The sequence below is a fragment of the Dendropsophus ebraccatus genome, chromosome 6 (genome assembly GCF_027789765.1).
Source record: "Dendropsophus ebraccatus isolate aDenEbr1 chromosome 6, aDenEbr1.pat, whole genome shotgun sequence".
In the NCBI taxonomy this organism is placed as follows: domain Eukaryota; kingdom Metazoa; phylum Chordata; class Amphibia; order Anura; family Hylidae; genus Dendropsophus; species Dendropsophus ebraccatus.
The window spans coordinates 67,674,212-67,696,065 of NC_091459.1; the positions used below are offsets into that span (position 1 = coordinate 67,674,212).

The 21,854-nt window shown below is 47.9% G+C and overlaps 2 protein-coding genes across 3 annotated transcripts in view; one reads left to right on the forward strand and one right to left on the reverse strand.

The window, feature by feature from the left end:
* The window catches only part of RFC4 (replication factor C subunit 4), a 31,254-nt gene extending 14,153 nt beyond the window's left edge, over window positions 1-17,101 (reverse strand). Inside the window, exons 1-2 of the mRNA XM_069973798.1 lie at window positions 16,889-17,101; window positions 1,134-1,212 (exon numbers count right to left, since the gene is read on the reverse strand). Of these exons, the coding sequence (XP_069829899.1) occupies window positions 1,134-1,212; window positions 16,889-17,016 (207 nt within the window). The 5' untranslated portion in view covers window positions 17,017-17,101. The remainder of the gene's footprint in view (window positions 1-1,133; window positions 1,213-16,888) is intronic.
* MCF2L2 (MCF.2 cell line derived transforming sequence-like 2) overlaps window positions 1-21,854 on the forward strand; it is a 304,091-nt gene that overhangs the window by 21,586 nt on the left and 260,651 nt on the right. The gene's annotated exons all lie outside the window — the stretch shown is intronic.

Below are 21,854 nucleotides of genomic sequence, written 5' to 3' on the forward strand. Positions count from 1 at the left end.
TACGGCCGGGGGCTGCGGGGGGGGGAGGCGATCGTACGGCCGGGGGCTGCGGGGGGGGAGATCGTACGGCCGGGTGCTGCGGGGGGGGGGGGGCGATCGTGGCTGCAGAGGGGGGCGGGCAGGATATACATTACCAGGTCCCCGCTCCTGCTTGCTTTGGCGGCTCCCGACACGTTCCACCCGGCCAATCAGTGCGCTGCCCCGCCGCAGCGCACTGATTGGCCGGGCGGGCCGTGAAGACACCGGGAGCCCCGAAGCAAGCAGGAACGGGGACCCGGTAATGTATAATGTCCGGCGGCTAGGGGGTTAATGGGGCGGGCCGCAGACAAAATCACAGCAGGGATGTACATCCCTGCTGCGAGTTTCTCTGCTAATGAAAGTATAGGGCTGGGATCTGCAGCGATTCTCGCTGCAAAAACGCAGCGAGGAGACTCGCTGCAGACCCGCCAAGTGGGTTTGTAGCCTTAAAGTAGAGGACATAATGGGTCCTCTGACCAACTTAGCAGATATTACACTTCCCTAAAAACGTAGGTATAAATGAAGTGGATTTTGATGGGTTATGACTGCGCAATTAATATTTTTTAATTCTGATCTAAATACTAATAGAACTAATGAGGCTGTATGACATCTTGTATAAGATATATAGTAAATTAACAATGCTAATAGAAACAGAGGGAGGATGCGTGGCTGGTGAGATTCTGCTACTTTGGAAATTGATCTTGGTACTAAAATTACAACTGGCATTTACATACTGGCCTACTAGGCTCACTTAAATGTCTTGGATAGCTACCTACTATATTTTTAGAAGCCACGAAGCTCAGTCAGTGTGTCTAACCATTACCATAAGTAAATTATTCCCACCCACAGACAAGAAAGTTATTAATATAACTTGCCAGTAAGAAAGCAGAACCACCTTCTGCTATTTAGCTACTGTAGTCTAACAAAATTAACATAGCAGCCAAAAGGTACAAATAGTCTCTTCAGATCTCATGCATATGGCTGTGACTCTTGGCTCATAACACCATGCATGTAGTATTTTGCTGGGAAGCTATGTCACTGTCTACACCTGGCCTAGATGCTTCTAAATACAATTTACAGTTACTTCACATTGCTCTTAAGTCTTAACTACTTACATCTGCTCCTTCCAGTGACTTTTTTAACACAGCTACCACCTCTTCTTGGAAAGCAACTTCATCCACGCATTTGGGTCGGCTGCACAAAAATCATAGGTAAAAAAAAGTACAACATAAAAACCATGAAAGAGAGGGAGGGAGGAACATGCGATAAAGCTGGGGATTCAAAGGGCGTTCTTCCTTAACTACCATCAAACGTAGTTACAGTTAGACTACATATGGCCGATCAAATTCAAAAGGCCTGTCAGGTACCCTCAGCATCCTTTTTGACAGGTTGCTGACATGTAGCCAAATGAAAGTCACAAAATATGATATAAATTGAACTTACATCCATTAATAGAATTTAAAAACATATTGGTTCTCACATTAAAAACTACAATGAAACAGACACGTTGTTTGTAGGCAAAAGTAGCTCCAGGGTGCCACCCAGTGGGCAACTGCAAACATTACACCCAATTAAAAAACAGTGATGGGTTTATTCTTATGCTGGATTCACACCAGAGTTGGAGACCACATACATGGTTTATGCTCTATTCATTGCCTTGAGGCCTCCAATATCCTGGCTATCCTTAACTCCTTCTTACAAGGAGCCCCTATCCAACAGGCCATGTCCCATTCTTATATCACACTCATCCCTAAGCCAGGGAAGGATCCAATGGATTGTAGGAACTATAGACCGATTTCCCTACTGAATTCCGATTTTAAACTTTTTACAAAAATTTTGGCCACCAGGTTTAGTTATTGGCTGCCCTCCTTGGTTCATGCAGACCAGGTGGGTTTCATTCCCGGCCGACAGGGTGGAGACAACACTAGGCGAGCAATAGACATCATTGATGCTGTGAATCTGCAATCGGACTCTGCATTGTTACTAAGTTTGGACGCTGAAAAGGCGTTTGACCGCCTGGGGTAGCTCTTTATGTTCAAAACGTTGAAGTGTATAGGGTTCTCTGGCCCTTTCATGAAATGGATATTAAAGGGGTTGTCCGGCGCTAAAAAATTATTCACAGAATAACACACATTACAAAGTTATAAAACTTTGTGATGTATGTTATGTCTGTGAATGGCCCCCTTCCCCGTGTCCCACCACCCCCACCCGTGTACCCGGAAGTGTGGTGCGCTATACTCACCTGTCACGTGCCGACCACGGTCTCCGATCCTCAGCAGTGACGTTTTCTTCAGACGGCCGGCGGATCTTCCCGAGTGCCGGCCGCCCTCTGCAGCGTCATCCGAAGCTCAGCCGCGATTGGCTGAGCATAACTGTATAACTGTGCTCAGCCAATCGCAGCTGAGCAGCTGATGACGTGGCCGCGTCATCAGCCGCGATTGGCTGAGCACAGTTATGCTCAGCCAATCGCGGCTGAGCTTCGGATGACGCTGCAGAGGGCGGCCGGCACTCGGGAAGATCCGCTGGCCGCCCGAAGAAGACGTCACTGCTGAGGATCGGAGACCGTGGTCGGCACGTGACAGGTATGTATAGCGCACCACACTTCCGGGTACATGGGTGGGGGTGGTGGGACACGGGGAAGGGGGCCATTCACAGACATAACATACATTACAAAGTTGTATAACTTTGTAATGTGTGTTATCCTGTGAATAATTTTTTGGCGCCGGACAACCCCTTTAAAGGGGTCTCCGTCAGGGGGAGGGAACATAAAATAATGCTTTTCGCTGATAATGTTCTCCTCACCCAGTCGGACCCAGTGACAAACCTGCATGCCCTGCTGACCAAATTTGGATCCCTGTCAGGCTACAAGGTTAATACAACAAAATCGGAGGCCATGCCTTTGAATTTAACGGATTCCCTGGTAACACAACTAAGCTCGACATTCAAATTCAGATGGACAAGACTAGGAAATATTTAGGGATACAATTGACACCCACCTACCCTTCCTTGCATGCTGCTAATTTTCCAAGCCTTTTTAGAGATTTACGGTCCCTTTTATCTAAATGGTCGTCTTATTATATCTCTCTCCAGGGTCGGATTGCTTCAGTGAAAAGGACCATTCCCCCCAAGTTATTGTACTTTTTTGATAATTTGCCTGTCAGCGTCCCGTGTTATTTGATAGGTTGGAGGATAGAGCTGACCTCCCCTCTACAAAACATTTCACTTATTTGAGACTTCGCCACTTAATGTTGTCATATTTGGGTACCATGACAGTATCTAAGCCCACAGCCTTCGAACAGTTGGTCATAGCTGGGACATCTACTAAGGGGCTAATATCGGATATATATTGTATTCTTAATTCTCCAGCAGAGGGTACCCAGATCAGACATACCTATATGACCAAGTGGGAGTTGGCACTGGGAGTTCAGATATCACCTGAGAGGTGGGCCATAGTGTGGGATAGAGCAGCAAAATCTTCTATTTGCACTACATATAAAGAGTCTCACTATAAACTCCTGATGATGTGCTACCACACGCCTGAGCTCTTAAATAAATTAAACAATATTATCTCCCCTTTGTGTTGGAGATGCCTCAGCACCACGCGTACTTTATATCATATTTTTTGGGAGTGTTCTCATATTTAACAATTTTGGTCTGAGGTTTGTACACTGTCCTCTGGGATTCTACAAACAGAAGTTCCCTATTGGGAAAAAAACCTGGGAAGCTGTTGCTGACAATATTTACGGCAGCGAAGACTCTGATCGCCAGGGGCTGGAAACAAACCAACCCTCCTTCACTTAGCTATTTTAAGACCCAAATATTTGAAATACGGGCCTTGGAAAGAATGACTGAGACCCTGAACAACAAAATGGACCTCTGAGTCAATATGGTCTCCATGGGATTTATACAGCAATAGGAATCATACGCGGGGTCGAATGGGTTTTAGAATTTCATGTCATTATTTGGGATGATGCTATGTATATGTTATGTAGTGGATTGCCTCTTTTCACTTTATGTCTCTGAAGCTTGATACAATCTTGATGCTTTATTCTTTGTCTTTTGTGTTGTAAAAAGAAAAAATCTTTAATAAAAGTTACTTAAAAAAAAATATATATATATATATATATATATATATATATATATATATATATATATATATATAGTTACCTAGTCAATACACATGTCCATCAAGTTCAACCAAGGAGGGGATGGATACAGGGAAGGGGGAGGGGTGATATATTGATGAGCAAAACTTATAAAATTCATATCAAAACTCAATTCTAAATTTATTAAAGATTTTTTAAGGCTGGAGTTGGAGTTGGTATATTTTTTCAGACTCAGACTCCAGCCAAAACTAGCTCCAACTCAGACTGCACAGCCCTGCTTGGGACAGAGTACATAATACAATATTTGGGTAAATTCTGGCATAAACCAGTATTCTACATTTATACCCATATAATAAAACATACATATTTTTACAAGTGCAAAGAATTCCCAATCAGGTCCAAATTAGTTTAGTATTTTTAATGCAAAGATGAGATATTAATTTTTTTTTTTTTTATTTGTGCTCAGAGATTCAACTATATCTAAATGTTTCTTTCAAACATTAAAAGGGTATTCACACGTCTGCAAATTTGCAGACCTTACGGACGGGGAGGAATGTCATGGATTTGTTCCTAGCATTATGTATCAGTATCATGCCAGCAGCGGGCAAACTCTTTGAATCGATGCAGCTCTGTCACTAAAGTGCAATGGCGATTTAAAGAGTTTCCCCACTGCTGGCATGATACTAACATCATGCCAAGAACAAATCCATGACATTGCCTCCCCACCGTAACGTCCACAAATTTGCAGATGCATGAACGCTCCCAAACTGCTTACAGAGGACTGATCTGATCACTAATCAGAAAAACTGGCTGACAGCTGAGCAAACAGGAGGCCGTGCAACATTGATCATTCAAGAAGAGAAGGAAGCAGTGGTGCAGAGTGTGACACAAACCTTGTGCCACAACTAGGGCTCGGCGATATGGCCAAAAAATAAAATCTCGATTTTTTTAGAAATCTGAACGATTCTCGATTTAAATCTCGATTTTTTTATTTTGCTAAATAAACAAAATTTTTCTCACAGCGTCAGATACAATTTTAATGATGTTTGAGACAACAACTGTATTGCTTCCCAGTGGAACAGTGCTCCCCTGTGACTGAGGGGGACTGACAGGGACTGGGGCAGCTGGGGATGACTGACGGGGACTGGGGATGACTGACGGGGACTGGGGATGACTGACGGGGACTGGGGATGACTGACGGGGACTGGGGATGACTGACGGGGACTGGGGATGACTGACGGGGACTGGGGATGACTGACGGGGACTGGGGATGACTGACGGGGACTGGGGATGACTGACGGGGACTGGGGATGACTGACGGGGACTGGGGATGACTGACGGGGACTGGGGATGACTGACGGGGACTGGGGATGACTGACGGGGACTGGGGCAGCTGGGGATGACTGACGGGGACTGGGGCAGCTGGGGATGACTGACGGGGACTGGGGATGACTGACGGGGACTGGGGATGACTGACGGGGACTGGGGATGACTGACGGGGACTGGGGATGACTGACGGGGACTGGGGATGACTGACGGGGACTGGGGATGACTGACGGGGACTGGGGATGACTGACAGGGACTGGGGATGACTGACAGGGACTGGGGATGACTGACAGGGACTGGGGCAGCTGGGGGGGACTGGGGAAGCTGGAGATGACTGGGGGGGACTGTTGCAACTGGGGGTGACTGGAAGGGGACCGAGGGGGGGCTGGAGGTGACTGAGGGGTGCTGGGGGTGACTGGAGCAGGAGTGCACATAGCCCTTCTTCTCTCACCCCGGCACACAGCGTCCCGCTCCCCTGTCAGCCACAGTTACAGCTCCCCGGTCTCTGGAGAAGGCAGCAGGGACTGCAGGGTGATAGTGTGATTCCTGGAGCTGTACAGTGGGATCTGACCCCGCTGTACAGCTCCAGGACCCGCAGCGACACTATCACCCTGCAGTCCCTGCTGTCTCCTCCAGAGACCGGGGAGCTGTAACTGTGGCTGACAGGGGAGCGGGACGCTGTGCTGGAGGACGCCCGCGCTGCATAACTCCGGACTGCCCGCCCCTTGCCTCACTCCAGCGCTCGCCAGCCCCATACTGCCCCTCTCCAGACTGCCGGCCCGATCCGCCCCTCTCGGCCCCGCACCGCCCCTCTCCGGACTGCCGGCCCGCCCTGCACCTCACAGCAGCGCTCGCCAGCCCCATACTGCCCCTCTCCAGACTGCCGGCCCGATCCGCCCCTCTCGGCCCCTCTCCGGACTGCCGGCCCGCCCTGCACCTCACAGCAGCGCTCGCCAGCCCCATACTGCCCGTCTCCGGACTGTCTGCCCGCCCGCGTACCGCACCGTCCGGCCCGCCCGCAATGATTTTTTGTGAAAATCGAATTTACGATTTTCACAAAAAATCAAATCGATCCAAACACTCTGGGCGAATTAATCGAATTAATTTGATTAATCGCCCAGCCCTAGCCACAACTCCTCTTTGATTCTTCATTACAGTAGGAGACCAAAGATTGCGCAAAATTCATCCCAAAGATAAATTAACAAAGGCACCATGCTCACAATGGGACTGACAACTACAGCACACTATCAGCACCTCAGATAGGACCCAGGTGCCAAGAGATACCTTTTAAAGGATTGTCCCTGACTATAAATCAAGCAGGGTTGTGAGGGGGAGCAAGAAGGCATTACAGTCCTCCTTGACACAACAGCTAACAGTGCCAAGTTTGGAATGTAAATTGCAGCTGACAGATACCCTTTAGTGTAAATTCACATGGGCGTCTCAGATCAAAAAAACCACAGCTAATCCGCAATACATTTATTATTGTTATTATTATTAATACATGTGTAGTGCGAATTAGGTGCGGATTAGCTGCGTTTTTTTATGCGAGACGCCCGTGTGAATTTACCTTTCAAGGGGTTATCCAGCACTACAAAAACATGGCTACTTTTCCCCCTCTCTTGTCTCCAGTTCAGGTGTAGTTTGCAATTAAGCTCCATTTACTTCAATGGAACTGAGTCTGAAACCCCATTCAATCTGGAGAAAAGAAAGGGGGAAAAGTGGCCATGTTTTTGTAGCGCTGGATAACCCTTTTAACCCCTTAACGACCTTAACCCCTTTAACCCCTTGTACGCCCCCAAAACCCGTGCCTTAATGCAAACGGGCGTACATTTACGCCCGCGGTTTCCCCGATCGCTGCGTGTACACACGCAGCGATCGGGGAAGATGGCCTGCTATAATGTATAGCAGGCCATCCCTGCTTGTCGGCACGGGGGGTGATTAACCCCTCCCGTGCTGACGATCGCAGCTATTGGCTGATCAATTCAGATCAGCAAATGGCGGCGTCCGAGGACGGCACCGACCGCCATTACTGTTAAAAGTAATGGTGGCCACGGTGCCACGTCCCGATCGCCAGGACCGGCCGGCCGCTCCCGGCCGATCACGGCGATATAAGTACCCCATGAAAGGGTTAAATACCTGCTGTGGACACCTCAGCTAGGTAGCTGAGGTGTCCAGAGCAGGTATTGACCCATACTCACCGGATCCAGCGTCCTGATCGCGTCTTCCGGGTTCCGAACGCGTCCTCGTCATCGTCGGCGTCTTCGTCTTTTTCCGGCGGTCCCCATCGGCAATCATCGGCTCCAGAGTCGTCAAACTTCGGCTTTTTCCGGAATTGGCGTTCTACTGCCCCCTAGCGGCTGATAAGTGTATATAATACACATATCAGTAGCTATAGGGTTGAAGAAAGATTTTTTAATTTTTTTTTCCCCGATTTTATTTATTTTATTTTCCGCACCCTATCGCCGCTGAGTGCTGATCAGCATCGCACGTAAGTGCGCCGCTGATCAGCAACTCCTCCTTTTTGGCGTAGTGTTTTTTTCCTATATCCTACAGCCACGGTCTGCTTATAAGTGCCGCACATAAGTGCAGCATTTATCAGCAACTCCTTTCTTGGCGTAGTTTTTTTTTTTATACTTAATGTTAAAAAAACATGTAAAAAACACCATTACACTACACGGAATAAAGTTTTACACTACACCACTACATACCCCATATACCAATCCCCGTATAAAGATGGCCTTCAGGGTGTTTTCGGTGTCGGACGCATACGCTATTATTGCCTCCGACACCGAAACAGCCAGTGAGGATGAATGGGGGGGTCCTTCGTTCCTCCATTCATCCTCATCCTCATCATCCAGTGACGTGTCTGGGGGTAGCGTAGCGTACGCTGCCCCCCAGACACGTCTTTTCCGCCAGCGCCGTCCCAATAAGAGATCACGGTATGGCGTAAAATTCTACAAACTCTGTGAGAGTACCTCAGGGTACACTTACAGATTTAGGGTACGTGCACACTGCGGAATGGCGAAGGATAACCCTTTGTGCATTCCGCAGCTGGCACCCACCGGCGGACTGATGGAGGCGCGCGTCTCCACCCGTGTCATAGACTCCATGTTATGCATGGGCGGATTCCATCGTCCGTCCAAAGAATGAACACATTTGACGGAGAGCGGAATCCGCCCGTGCATAGAATGGAGTCTATGACACGGACGGAGACGCGCGCCCGCATCAGTCTGCCGGTGGGTGCCAGCTGCGGAATGCACAAAGGGTTATCCTTCGCCATTCCGCAGTGTGCACGTGCACTTAGAGTGTATGAAGGAAGGGACACCCGAATCCAGCCCCCAGATGCCCCCCCCCCCCCATCCTCGGAGTTAGTGGGGAGATCGTTGGGGAACTGATCTTCCCACTGCTGAATAAAGGTCACCACCACCTGTACGGGGATAACTTTTATACCAGCACCCCCTCTCCCGGTCCCTCGCTGCCCGAGCTACTGTAGCTTGCGGCACGATCTGAAAATATTAGAAGCAGTAATAAAGCCCTAATATTTAGCAGCCATGGAGCGGACCCAGCGCTTCTGGATATGAAGGACCCCGTATGGCACCAGGACAACATTTTCCAGGTGACGTTCCCCACACTGGAAAACAGGAGACCCCAGAAGAAGTGCAGAGTGTGGCATAACAGGGGGATTAGGAAGGACACCATTTTCCAGTGTGACACCTGTCCTGATCACCCCGGCCTCTGCATACTGGATCGCTTCAAGGCGCACCACACGTCACTGGGGTTCTACATTATATAAATTCTGTCCCTTATTCCTATTTCAGGGGTCACGTTGATCCGGGGATTATTCTGATCGCCATTATGGAGTCAGGAAGGAATTTTTCCCCTGTGATGAGGCTACTGTCGTCTGCCTTACGAGGGTTTTTTGCCTTCCTCTGGATCAACACAGGTTGAATTTGATGGACACCTGTCATTTTCAACCTTATAAACTAATAATTGGCCTAATACCCCCAAATAAATTAGAATTGTCCCTTTTTCCCCAGCTAAATAGGTATGGCCGCCATTCCCATTAGAGGATGCCATGATGCAATTACAAAGCCTCTGTGCGGCCAGGACAGTAGAAACCCCCGACAAGTGACCCCATTCTGGAAACTACACCCCATAAGGAATCTAACAAGGGGGGCAGCGGGGATATGGCCCCCTGGTGACTGCCACATTTGGGACGTGAAAATGAAAAAAAATATATTTTTTATTTTCACGGCACATGTTCTACATATGTACCTGTTACCAGTGGGGTCCATATGCTCACTGCACCCCTTGTTAGATTACTTATGGGGTGTAGTTTCCAGAATGGGGTCACTTGTGGGGGGTTTCTACTGTCCTGGCAGCACAGGAGCTTTGTAATTGCGACATGGCCTCCATCCTCCATTCCAGCCTCTAAATGGTGCTCTGTCCCTTTGGTGGCTTGCCCTGTGCCCATATGGCACATTATGTCCACATGTGGGGTATTTTCGTACTCAGGGGAAATTACCCTACACGCTTTGCGTTTATTTTCTTTTTTAACCCCTTGTGGATATGGAAAAAAAATCAAGGCTAGACCAACATTTAGTGTAATTTGTTTTAAATTTTTACTCTAAATCATTAATCTTGTCTTGATTTTTTCATTTTCACAAGGGGCTAAAAAATAAAAAAAAAAACAAAATTTGTAGAGCAATTTCCCCTGAGTACGGAAATACCGCACATGTGGACATAAAGCGCCATGCGGGTGCAGGGTAAGCCTCCAAAGGGAAGGAGCGCCATTTGGTTTTTTGAGGCTGGATTTGGCTGGAATGAATTTTGAGGGGCCATGTTGCATTTAAAAGGCCCCTGTGTTACCAAGACAGTTGAAACCCCCCACAAGTGACCCCATTATGGAAACTACACCCCTCAAGGAATGTAACAAGTGGTGTAGTGAGCATATGGACCCCACTGGTGACGGGCACAAATGTGGAACAATGTGGCGTGAAAATGAAATATTACATTTTTTACACTATAATGTTGGTCTAGCCTTGAATTTATCATTTTCACAAGGGGTTAAAAGAGAAAAAAAACCACACAAAATGTTTAGAGCAATTTCCCCCGAGTCCGTAAATACCCCACATGTGGACATAAAGCGCCATGTGGGTGCAGGGCAAGCCTCTCAAGGGAAGGAGCGCCATTTGGATTTTGGAGGTTGGATTTGGCTAGAATGGATGATGAACGCCATGTCGCATTTACAGAGCCCTCGTGCTGCCAGGACAGTGGAAACCCAACACAAGTGACCCCATTCTGGAAACTACACCCCTCAAGGAATCTAACAAGGGGTGCAATGAGGATATGGACCCCTTGATGACTGGCACATTTGTGCCGTGAAAGTGAAAAAATGAAATTTTTCACTTTCACGTCACATTGTTCCACATTTGTGCCCGTCACCAGTGGGGTCCATATGCTCACTGCACCCCTTGTTAGATTCCTTGAGGGGTGTAGTTTCCAGAATGGGGTCACTTGTGGGGGGTTTCCAGTGTTTTGGCAGCACGAGGGCTCTGTAAATGCGACGTGGCCCTTGAAATCCATTCCAGTGAAATCCAGCTTCCAAAAGCCAATTGGTGTTCCTTCCCTTTGGAGGCTCGTCCTGCGCCCGCTTGGCACTTTATGTCCACATGTGGGGTATTTCCGTACTCGGGAGAAACTGCGCTACATGTTTTGTGTTTTTTTTTTCCTTTTATCACTTTGTGAAAATGAAAAATTGAAGTCTAGAACAACATTTTAGTGTAAAAAATACTTTTGTCTTTTTTCACGCCATATTGTTGGGAAAATCTGTGAAGCACCTGTGGGGTCCAGATGCTCACCGCACCCCTAGTTACATTCCTTGAGGGGTGTAGTTTTCTGAATGGTGTCCCTTTAGTGGTGTTTTTTATGTTTTGGCACCCCAGAGCCTCTGCCAAGCTGAAGTGGTACAGTCAGAAATGACCAAATATAATGGAGCCATTGAAATGCACTAGGCGCTCCCTTATATCTGAGGCTTGTGGTTGCGTCAAATAGCGCAATAGGGCCACATATGGGGTATTTCTATAAACTGCAGAAACGGGGCAATAAATATTGGGGTGCATTTCTCTGGTAATAAGTTTATAATTATGAAAAATATTGGATTACAATAAAATCTCTGCACAGAAAATTAAAATTTTCAAATTTCTTACACACACTTAGCTTTTATTTCTGTGACTCCCCTAAAGGGTTAAAAAACTTTCTGGATCTGCTTTTGCAGAGTTTGGGGGGTGCAGTTTCTGAAATGGGGTGCTTTCTAACATACAGGCCCCTCAAATACACTTTAAACCTGAACAGGTCCCTAAAAATATCTGATTTTGAAATTTTACTGAAAATATGGAAATTTGCTGCTAATGTTTTACGCTTTCTATTGTCTAAAAAAAATTAAATATAGTTTAATAAATGCCGCCAACATAAAGTAGACATGTTGCTAATGCTATTTAACATATAATTTATGTGGCATAACCATTTTCTGTATAAGCAGAAATGGTTTAAAGTTGGAAAAATGCATTTTTTTACAATTTTTCACGCTATTTTGGGTTTTTTCATAAAGATTCGTTATAAGTATCGACTCCAATTTATAAGAAATGTGAAGTACAATATGTCAGGAGAAAACAATCTCAGAATCAGCCGGATAGGTAAAAGCATCCCGAAGTTATTAATGAATAAAGTGACACAGGTCATATTCATAAAATTTGCTCCGGTCCTTAAGGCCATTTCAGGCCCGGTCCTTAAGGGGTTAAAGGAGAAGTCCCGCAAAAATATTTATTACTAAACTTTTTACTAAAGTATTGTATTGCCCCCCAAAAGTTATACAAATTTACAAATTACCAATATACACTTAAAGTTCTTTTTTTCCCTGCACTTACTACGGCATCAAGGCTTCACTTCCTGGATAAAATGGTGATTTCACGACCCGACTCCCAGAGCGGGCTGTGGCTGCTGGAGAGGATGATGGCAGGGGGGACACTGAGGGACACAGGGAACTGGAGGGACACTGAGGGACACAGGGAACTGGAGGGACACTGAGCATCCCTCTGCCATCATCCTCTCCAGCAGCCACAGCCCGCACAGCTCTGGGAGTCGGGTCGTGACATCACCATTTTATCCAGGAAGTGAAGCTTTGATGCAGTAGTAAGTGCAGGGATAAAAGCACTTTATTAACTATACTTAAGTATTTCCCGTAATAAGTGTATATTGGTGATTTCGATAACTTTTGGGGGGGCAATACAGCACTTAAATAAAAATTTTCGGCGGACTTCTCCTTTAACCCCTTAAGGACGGAGACCAAAATGGCCTTAACGACCGGAGCAAATTTCAGGAATATGACCTGTGTCACTTTATCCATTAATAACTTCGGGATGCTTTTACCTATCTGGCTGATTCTGAGACTGTTTTCTCGTGACAGGTTATACTTTATATTTCTTGTAAAATTGAGTCGATACTTACAGCCTATCTTTATGAAAAACCCCAAAATAACATGAAAAATAGAATTTTTCTAACTTTGAAATTTTGTGCTTGTAAGGAAAATGGTTATGCCCCATAAATTATATATTAAATAGCATTAGCAACATGTCTACTTTATGTTGGCGGCATTTATTAAACTTGCGTTCAATTGTTTAAGACAATAGAAAGCTTTAGCTTTAGAAAGTTTAGCAGCATTTTTCCAAATTTTCACAAGAATTTCAAAGTCTGATTTTTCAAGGGACCAGTTCACGTTTGAAGTGGATTTGAGGAGGCTGTATGTTGTGAAGCCCCACAAAGCACCCCATTTCAGAAACTGCACCCCCCAAACTGTTCAAAATCATTTTTTCTTTTTTTTTTTTTTTTTTTTTTTTTTCTTTTTTTTCTTTATAAAGGATTTTTTTAAATTTTTCCAATAACACAAACATCAAAATACAGTGGTAAGGAAAGGAGGCCCATACAGATACATAGAGCACCCAGCAAATACAAAATGTCCTTCATCTAACTCAGAGATATCACAGAGTCCATGGTAAGGCACAGAAGCTCCTAGTCCTTTAGTGCAAATGTGTGGGAAACCCCCAAAAGAGTAGCTGATACCTATGCAGGTAGAGGGGGAGCGGACTGGGGGAGCCAGTGAAAGGGCGCAGCAACCAGAGATATATGTAAGTAACGAACTGGGCCATAAACATAGAAAGGAGAAAAATCAACTCAATCAACAACGGGACAACTCAAGACAACAGAAGACAACAAGACACACACATAGAGACAAGGGGGAATACATTAGGGGTTGGATGAAGTGCGAAACAGAGCGTCCCAGGGGTCCCAGATCTTAGCAAATTTATCTATAGCATTCGCATTTAGGGCGGTTAGGTGTTCCATTCGCCTAATGTCTGTCAGCTTTTGAATTAGTTGAGTTCGGGTAGGCGGCTGTGTCTGCTTCCACTTAGCTGATATAGAACACTTAGCCGCAGTAAGTATGTGGAGAAGTAACTTTGCAGCAGGCTTACGCACTTGTTTCGGCGGGACATTAAGTAAGCATGTCATAACATCTAGTGGTATCGTTATCTGGAGCACCTCCCGAATGAGGGCATGGACCTCCCGCCAGTATGGTGCCAGGCTATGACAATCCCAAAATATATGTATCAACGTCCCTCTGTCACGGCCACATCTCCAACATGTGGGGGGCGCCTGCGGGAAGATACGACTTAACACATCAGGGGTGTGATACCAATGCATAAGTATCTTAAACTGATTTTCTTTGTAACTAACACAGGCTGAGGACTTGGCAGCCCGAGACCAAATCACTTGCCACTGGGCATATGAAATCGGTCTACCCACATACGCCTCCCACTTGATCATATAGGCGTGAGCTGTCTGCAGATCGTCAGGTACAGGGGATAGATAGGTATAAATTTCCGAAATTGCCGATATCAGTCCACTAGTAGTCCTAGTCAGCTTGCAGAGGTATTCAAAGGCAGAGGGTTTGGGGAAAGGGGCCGTCCCACAGAGGTCCAAAATCAATTTTAACCCTTTAGGTGAGTCACAGAAATAAAAGCTAAGTGTGTGAGAAAATTAAAAATTTCAATTTTCTTTGCAGAAATTATATTGTGACCCAATATCTCTCATAATAGAAAACCTATTTCCAGATAAATGCACCCCAATTTTTATCGCCCCATGTCTGCAGTTTATAGAAATGTATGATATGTGGCCCTATTGCGCTATTTGACGCAACCACAAGCCTCAGATGTAAAGGAGCGCCTAGTGAATTTTGAAGCCTCCTTACAATTGGCCAATTTTCAAAGTACCACTTCTGGTTGGCAGAGGCTCTGGGGTGCCAAAACCTAACACACACCCCTAAAGGGACACCATTTAGGAAACTACACCCCTCGAGGAATGTTACAAGGGGTATAGTGAGCAAATGGACTCCACTGGTGACAGGTACAATGTGCTGTGAAAATGAAAAATGTCCGACGGGGGGGTGGGGGTGTTAATTTACATACACGCAGTGGGATGTCATTCTCGCTGTGAGTATGCATTCTCATAGGGATGCACTGACACTGGATCCACATCTGGATTTCGTTGCGAATCCGCAGCGTGAAATCCGCTGCGGATCCGGTGTGTGTGAAGGCATCCTTAGAGGGGTGTGTAAGTGTTATGCTTTTACACATGTAAGTGTTAGTGTGTGTGTGTGTTTTATGTACTGTTTTTACATTTATGTAGTGTGTTTTTGACTTTTTTTTTTTTTTTTTTTACTTGGGGGGCACAGGGGGGGTTGGATGGCAGCAGGGTGGTCTTGGTTGGATGGCATCAGGGTGGTGGGATGGATGGATGGCAGCAGGGTGGTTGGAGGGAGGGTGGCTGACAGCACGCAAACGTAAAGGGAGCAGATGTGGAAAAGCGAAGGATGGGCAATTGGTCCTCACAGGCCCGATCCTTTTATTTACATGAGGTAAATAATCTCCAGGGGTGTCCTGCAGCAGCTTATCTCCCCCCCCCCCATTCAGCTCAGCGAGCGCCGGTAGCAAGGGCGCCAGCACGCCGGTAGCAAGGGCGCCAGCACGCCGGTAGCAAGGGCGCCAGCACGCGGGTAACAAGGGCGCCAGCACGCGGGTAACAAGGGCGCCAGCACGCGGGTAACAAGGGCGCCAGCACGCGGGTAACAAGGGCGCCAGCACGCGGGTAACAAGGGCGCCAGCACGCGGGTAACAAGGGCGCCAGCTATCTAATGTGTATGGACAGAATTAGATATAGAAGAGTCGCTACCAAACCTGCTCTATGTGAACACCCCACAGTGCAATAAATATATAATATACAAGTGCAGGCCCCCTTGTGTACAAGGAGGTGCAGGTTATGCAGGACAACGTGATTATTTGGGGGCTACAGGTCACAGAATGAGGAGCCTCTACCTGGACTCAGCACCTTTAGCTGTGGACCATACTGTCCTTTAGGGTGCCTTTATACCTACCGGATCCGCAGCGGATTTTCATGCTTCGAGTTTGCAGCAAAATCAGCTGCGGATCCTGTACTGTGAAGCTCAATGGCTCCCATACATGCAGCGGATCTGCTGCCTGCATGGGACCCGGCCCCTTTAACCCCTGCGCTGCCGCTGGCCGCCTGCAGCTTACAGCCCCAGCCCCCTTAAACCCCCGCACGCCCGATCGCAGCCCCGGCCCCCAAGCATACATCACCTGCTCGGGTCGGGAGCATCACACAGCCACGACCCGAGCAGGTGATGTATGCTCGGGGCCGGAGCTGCGATCGGGCGTGCGGGGCAACGATCGGGCGTGCGGGGGTTTAAGGGGGCCGGGGCTGTAAGCTGCGGGCGGCGGCGCAGGGGTTAAAAGGGCCGGGTCCCATGCAGGCAGCAGATCCGCTGCGTGTATGGGAGCCATTGAGCTTCACAGTACAGGATCCGCAGCTGATTTTGCTGCAAACTCGCAGCATGAAAATCCGCTGCGGATCCGGTAGGTGTGAAGGCACCCTTAGGGTAAATTCACACGGGCGGATCTGCAGCGGATTTAACGCTGCAAATTTGCAGCTAAATTGGCAGCGGATGAATCCCCTGTGAATTCCAATGCAATTGCATACTGAGTGAGTGCCGGCCGCATTAACCCCCGCCGCCCAGGATGACACATTACAGGCACCATGATCCGGCTGCGTGGGGCCGTGCACTGATTGGTTGTGCGGGACCTCCGGGAGCCTCAGATGTGGCCGTATCGTGGTGCCGGTAATGTATCATCCCGGGCGGCGGGGGTTAATGCGGCCGGCAATTACATACTGACGAGTATGTAATTGCATTGGAATTCACAGGGGATCAATCCGCTGCCGATTTAGCTGCGAATTCGCAATGTTAAATCCGCTGCGTATCCGCCCGAGTGAAGAGCTTCAACTGTAGGTGGCACACAGGGGGCACTTACTATTTCTCCACCCATGGGATCAGCTTCTGCTTCTTGCTGTCACTGACGCCGCCAGAGGTGGAGGCAGAAGTCTTCTCCTTCACAGGCTTGGTGCTGATGGACGTCCCCCCTTTCAGAAAGGCCTGCATTCTTCTGCCTCTGCCGGGAAATATGTATTACAGTACAACACATAGAGATGTGACGGGGAGCGTCCTGCCAGCCGCCCGCTGCTCTCACACTTCTACTCCGCTCTGCAGCGCGCCAAAACGGCTACTTCCAGGTCACATGTCTCCCAGTGCCGAGAAGCCACAGCAGACAACATTAGGTAAACTGGGAGCCATGTGACCGGAGCTGAATGACGTCACCGTGTCATGTGACTGCCGTGTGAAGTTGTGGTACAGGAGCAGGGCTGTGGTCCCTCAGTGTACTGGGATAGTGCGGCGCCTGCACATAGTATGCGAACAAAAACGATGCACAGTGGGATTTCTCCAGCTGTATTATAGTGAAACCCCCTCCCGTAGCAGCCAATTACAGCTACAGCTAAGTTTTACCCGAACAATGTGAGAAACGAAAGCTCAGCTCTGATTGGTTGCTTTAGGCAACAAGGAGAATACTACAGGGTTCACATCAGCATCTGTGACTCCGAGGAGGGGCTGTATTCCATCCACACTAAGGCCAGTTTCACACATAACAGATCTGCAGCGGATTTCATGATGCAAATTCACAGCGAAATCCGCTGCGGCTCCCTTGCCGTTCATTTTGAATGAGAATACATAGTGGCAGCGGGAGTGACATCCTGCTGCCAGTATGTAAGTGGCAGCCTCCATAACCCCCCGCCGGCTGGAGCATTACCTGCTCCACGCCCTGGCTTGCTCCGGGGGTTTTCAGCTGGACATCCCGCTCAGCCAGTCAGTGCGCTGCCCCACCACAGCCACTGATTGGCAAAGTGGGACGTCCTGATGCCAGGAGCCCCCAAAGCAAGCCAAAGCGCAGAGCAGGTACTGTATGCTCCAGCCGGCTGTGGGGTTATGGAGGCTGTCACTTACAAACAGCAAAATGTCACTCCCGCTGCCACTATGTATCCTCATTCAAAATGCAAGGGATCTGCAGCGAATTTCACTGCAAATTTGCATAGTTAAAATCCGCTGCGGATCTGTTACATGTTAAACTTGCCTAACAAAGGTTTATTTAAATGAGAGGTCCCACAAAACTGGCAGGGGGATGCATAACAAAATAAGTATACTTACCTGCAGTACTGCCTTAGGCCCCCTTCACACGTCCGGAAAATCTGTCCGGATTTCCTAGGCTTACATTAATGATGGACACCCTTCAGGATTTTTCCTGAAGGGTGTCAGTTCCAGAAAATAGGTCAGGATTTTTTAGATCATGTCCTATATTCATCCCGAATTCCAGCATGGATTTCCCCTATAGAATCATGGGCGCTTTCCTGATGTACATCAGGAAAGTGCCCAGGATTCCAGATTGGCACCCCTGTGACTTCAGCACAGTACTGCTCGAGCACTACCCACACCACCCTGCCACACACCAGGACCCCAGCACAGGGCTGCCTGATACCCACTCCACAGACCTCAAGATAGCTCTGCCCGGCACCCGGACCCCAGCTGCCCGATCAACTGCTGCCCCAACACCAACCCCCCCCAGCCGCCCCCACCCCCAAACCTTAACACCACATTGCCTGTGCCCGGCACCTGTACCCCATAGGATTGCCCGCCGATCCGATCAACACATTCTCCCCCCCCCCGGACCTCAACAGCGCTCTGATGCCCGATCGCCCCCAAACCTCAGCCTAATGTGGCACGCTGCCTGCTGGGCGGCTCTGACACCAGCCACCCACTGACCTCTGCATAGGGCTGCCTGGTGCCCAAGCACCCAATCCCCTGCACCAAACAGCACCTGCTCTCCTTCCCCAGACCTTGGCACCCCCATTCCATCTCACCGGCATTAGAAGAAGAGGACAAAAGCTGCCAGAGCAGGATCCAGGATAGGTGAGATTACCCCCTAGAACTTCTACTACCATCATGGCCTGCTGACAGTTCATGATGGGAGTTGACGTTTTGCAGCTTGTGGCCATGAAGGTTGCAAAACTACAACCCCCATCATGCCCTATTGGTAGTTCATAATGGGAGTTGTAGTTCTGCAACAGATTAGAGGATGGCACAGTATGGAGGGTGCGGGGTGGCGTGGCACAGTACAACTACATCCCCCAGCATGTTTTGTGGTAATATGTAGGACTACACCTCCCAACATGTTGTGTGGTAACATGTAGGACTACATCTCCCAAAATGTGTGGTAATATGCAAGACTACATCTCCCATCATGGTGTGAGGGGTAATATGCAGGACTACATCACATAATGGGAGTTGTAGTTCTTCAAGAGTTTGGAGGATGACACTGTATACGAGGGGGAGAGGGCGAGGGTGGCACGGTGCACGAGGGGGAGAGGATGGCACTGTACACAAGAGATAGAGGGTGGCATGGTACACGGGAGGGAGAGGGTAGCACAGTACACAGGGGAAGAGGGTGGCACAGTACACGGGGTAGAGGGTGGCACGGCACACGAAGGGGATACGGTGGCATAATACTCTATAGAAGGATCAGGAAGTCCTGAAGGCATTTCCTGATGGTTTCCTAAAGTAAAAACTGATTACTGTCAGGAAATCCTGATGCTTTCCTGAAGCCTTTTGAGGCCTCCTGATCAGCATTTCCTGACAGTAAAAACTGATGTGTGAATAGGGCCTTACAGCTGATGGCCTCCTGCAGCTCCTGCAACATCATGTGCTGGGCTGATGGAATGCCTGCTCAGCAAATCAGTGACTAGGGTGGGACACCGATGCAGTCACCAACTTGCTAAGCGGGCAGTCCATCACTATGACGTTGCAGCAACCAGAACGCGGCACTCCAGAAAGGCATCCGAAAATGACATCTGGCGGCTGTCCAAGAGTGACACTGGGTGCAGGGGAGGAGAATTCGTCACACTGGCGGTCAGCGGGCCTGCCCCCAGTGCTCATGCCGGGCTGCTGTTCGGAATAGACCAGCGCCATGTGCGGGGACCTGATGGTACATTCACTTTAAGGTCATGTAAAGGAAGTCTAAGAAGAAAATTTAAAAGAAATATATAACATTTGGAAGTTTAGTGAAAAGGTGAGACAAAACTGAGAAAATGTAGTATATCATGCTACTGTCTGGAAGCAAAAGAAATATACTGTTGCTAAGAATTCTTCTATAATGTTAATGACACAAACATTTTTGCAAGTTTGTCGCACCGGTTACCATGGAAACCAGTCCTCAGATCACTGTAATTTTCTCTCTGGTGGTGATTGCTTGCTGTCTCAGTAAAATGGCTCACTAGAGGTTGAAAGCCTAATGGAATTAAACTAAAATAAGAAATCTGGCTACAGAACGTTTTACAGCTTCAAGGCTGGCATGGTAACCTTTTGTAGAAGTCTAAAACTGTTCTCTCCCTTTAAGCCCCTTTTATCTATATTATTATCTTTATATCCCAGTTTTTTGTTAAACAAAGTGAAGCTATGGTCTTGTCACCAAACTATTTAACCCCTTAAGAACCAGGCCAATTTCGATTATTGCGTTTTTTTTCCCTCCTTTTGCTTAAAAGGCAATAGCACTTACAATTTTTCACCTAGAAACCCACATGAGCCAATTTTTTTTTTGCGTCACTAATTGTACTTCGCAATGACAGGCTGAATTTTTCATAAAGTACACTGCAAAAGCAGGAAAAAAATAAATGTGTGGTGGAATTTGGGGGGTATTTGCTTTTACGCCATTCGCCCTGGGGTAAAACTGACTTGTTATGCATGTCCATCAAGGCATTACGATTACAACGATATGTAACATGTATAACTTTTCTTGTATGTGATGATTTGTAAAAAATTCAAACCATTGTTAACAAAAATATGTTCCTTAAAATCGCTCCATTCCCAGGCTTATAACGCTTTTATCCTTTGGTCGATGGGGCTGTGTGAGGTGTCATTTCTTGCGCCATGATGTGTTCTTTCTATCGGTACCTTGATTGGGCATATGCGACTTGTTGCCGGAAGCAACCGAATGCAGAGTCAGGATCAGCGCCATTACGGCGCTGACCCCGGACGGTAAAGGATGTGTGGATTGCTCCTCCGGGACAAAGTCCCGGAGGAGCGATCCACCCCACTAGACTGCATCTGATCACCTGATTAGCGGGCACGGCAATCGGACTGTGCCCGCTAATAGCCGCGGTCCCGGGCTACATGCGGCACCCGGGAACGCGGCGGTTCAGAGCGGGGTCGCTGCGCAGCCCCACTCTGAACTCCCTTAACAACCGCAGGACGTAAATATATTACCCCGCGGTCGTTAAGGGGTTAAAATATATGGAATAGTTTTGATAAATGTCACTGTACATCTGCTGTTAAAGCAAATGTACCATTAGGTACATTGCTTTGTGGTTTTTACATGAATAGGCTGACACAGGGATGCCAGTGGTGCAGTCCTTTGTTTGAACCACCGATCAAATACCGCACACGGCGCTGGGTGCAGGAACCGTGGGGCGGTATAAAAAAAAGGACCACACCACTAGCATCCCTGCACTGTCGCCAGTCTATTTGTGTAAAAACCCCAAAGCGATGTACTTAGTGGTACTTTCTCTTTAAGGCCATGTTTGTGCAGCCGCAGAGAACACCATCCGTAGTGTATACAGAGTGTATACACTACGGCCATGGTTCTATAAATGCCCTGGCGTTGTTAAGGACGTTCAGAGGGGGGGGCGTGCGGCGACCCTGCTCTGATCCGCTGCACTCCCCGGTGCTATTTGCAGCCCAGGACCGCGGCTATTAGCGGGCATGGTCCAACCGCCATGCCCGCTAATTAGCTTTTTAAATGCAGCTGTCAAAGTTGACAGCTGAATTTAAAAAGCTTCTTTTTCAGTCCCTGATGGTCTAGTGAGGAGCGATCGCCGCATCTGGTCCTGGCCAGGGTC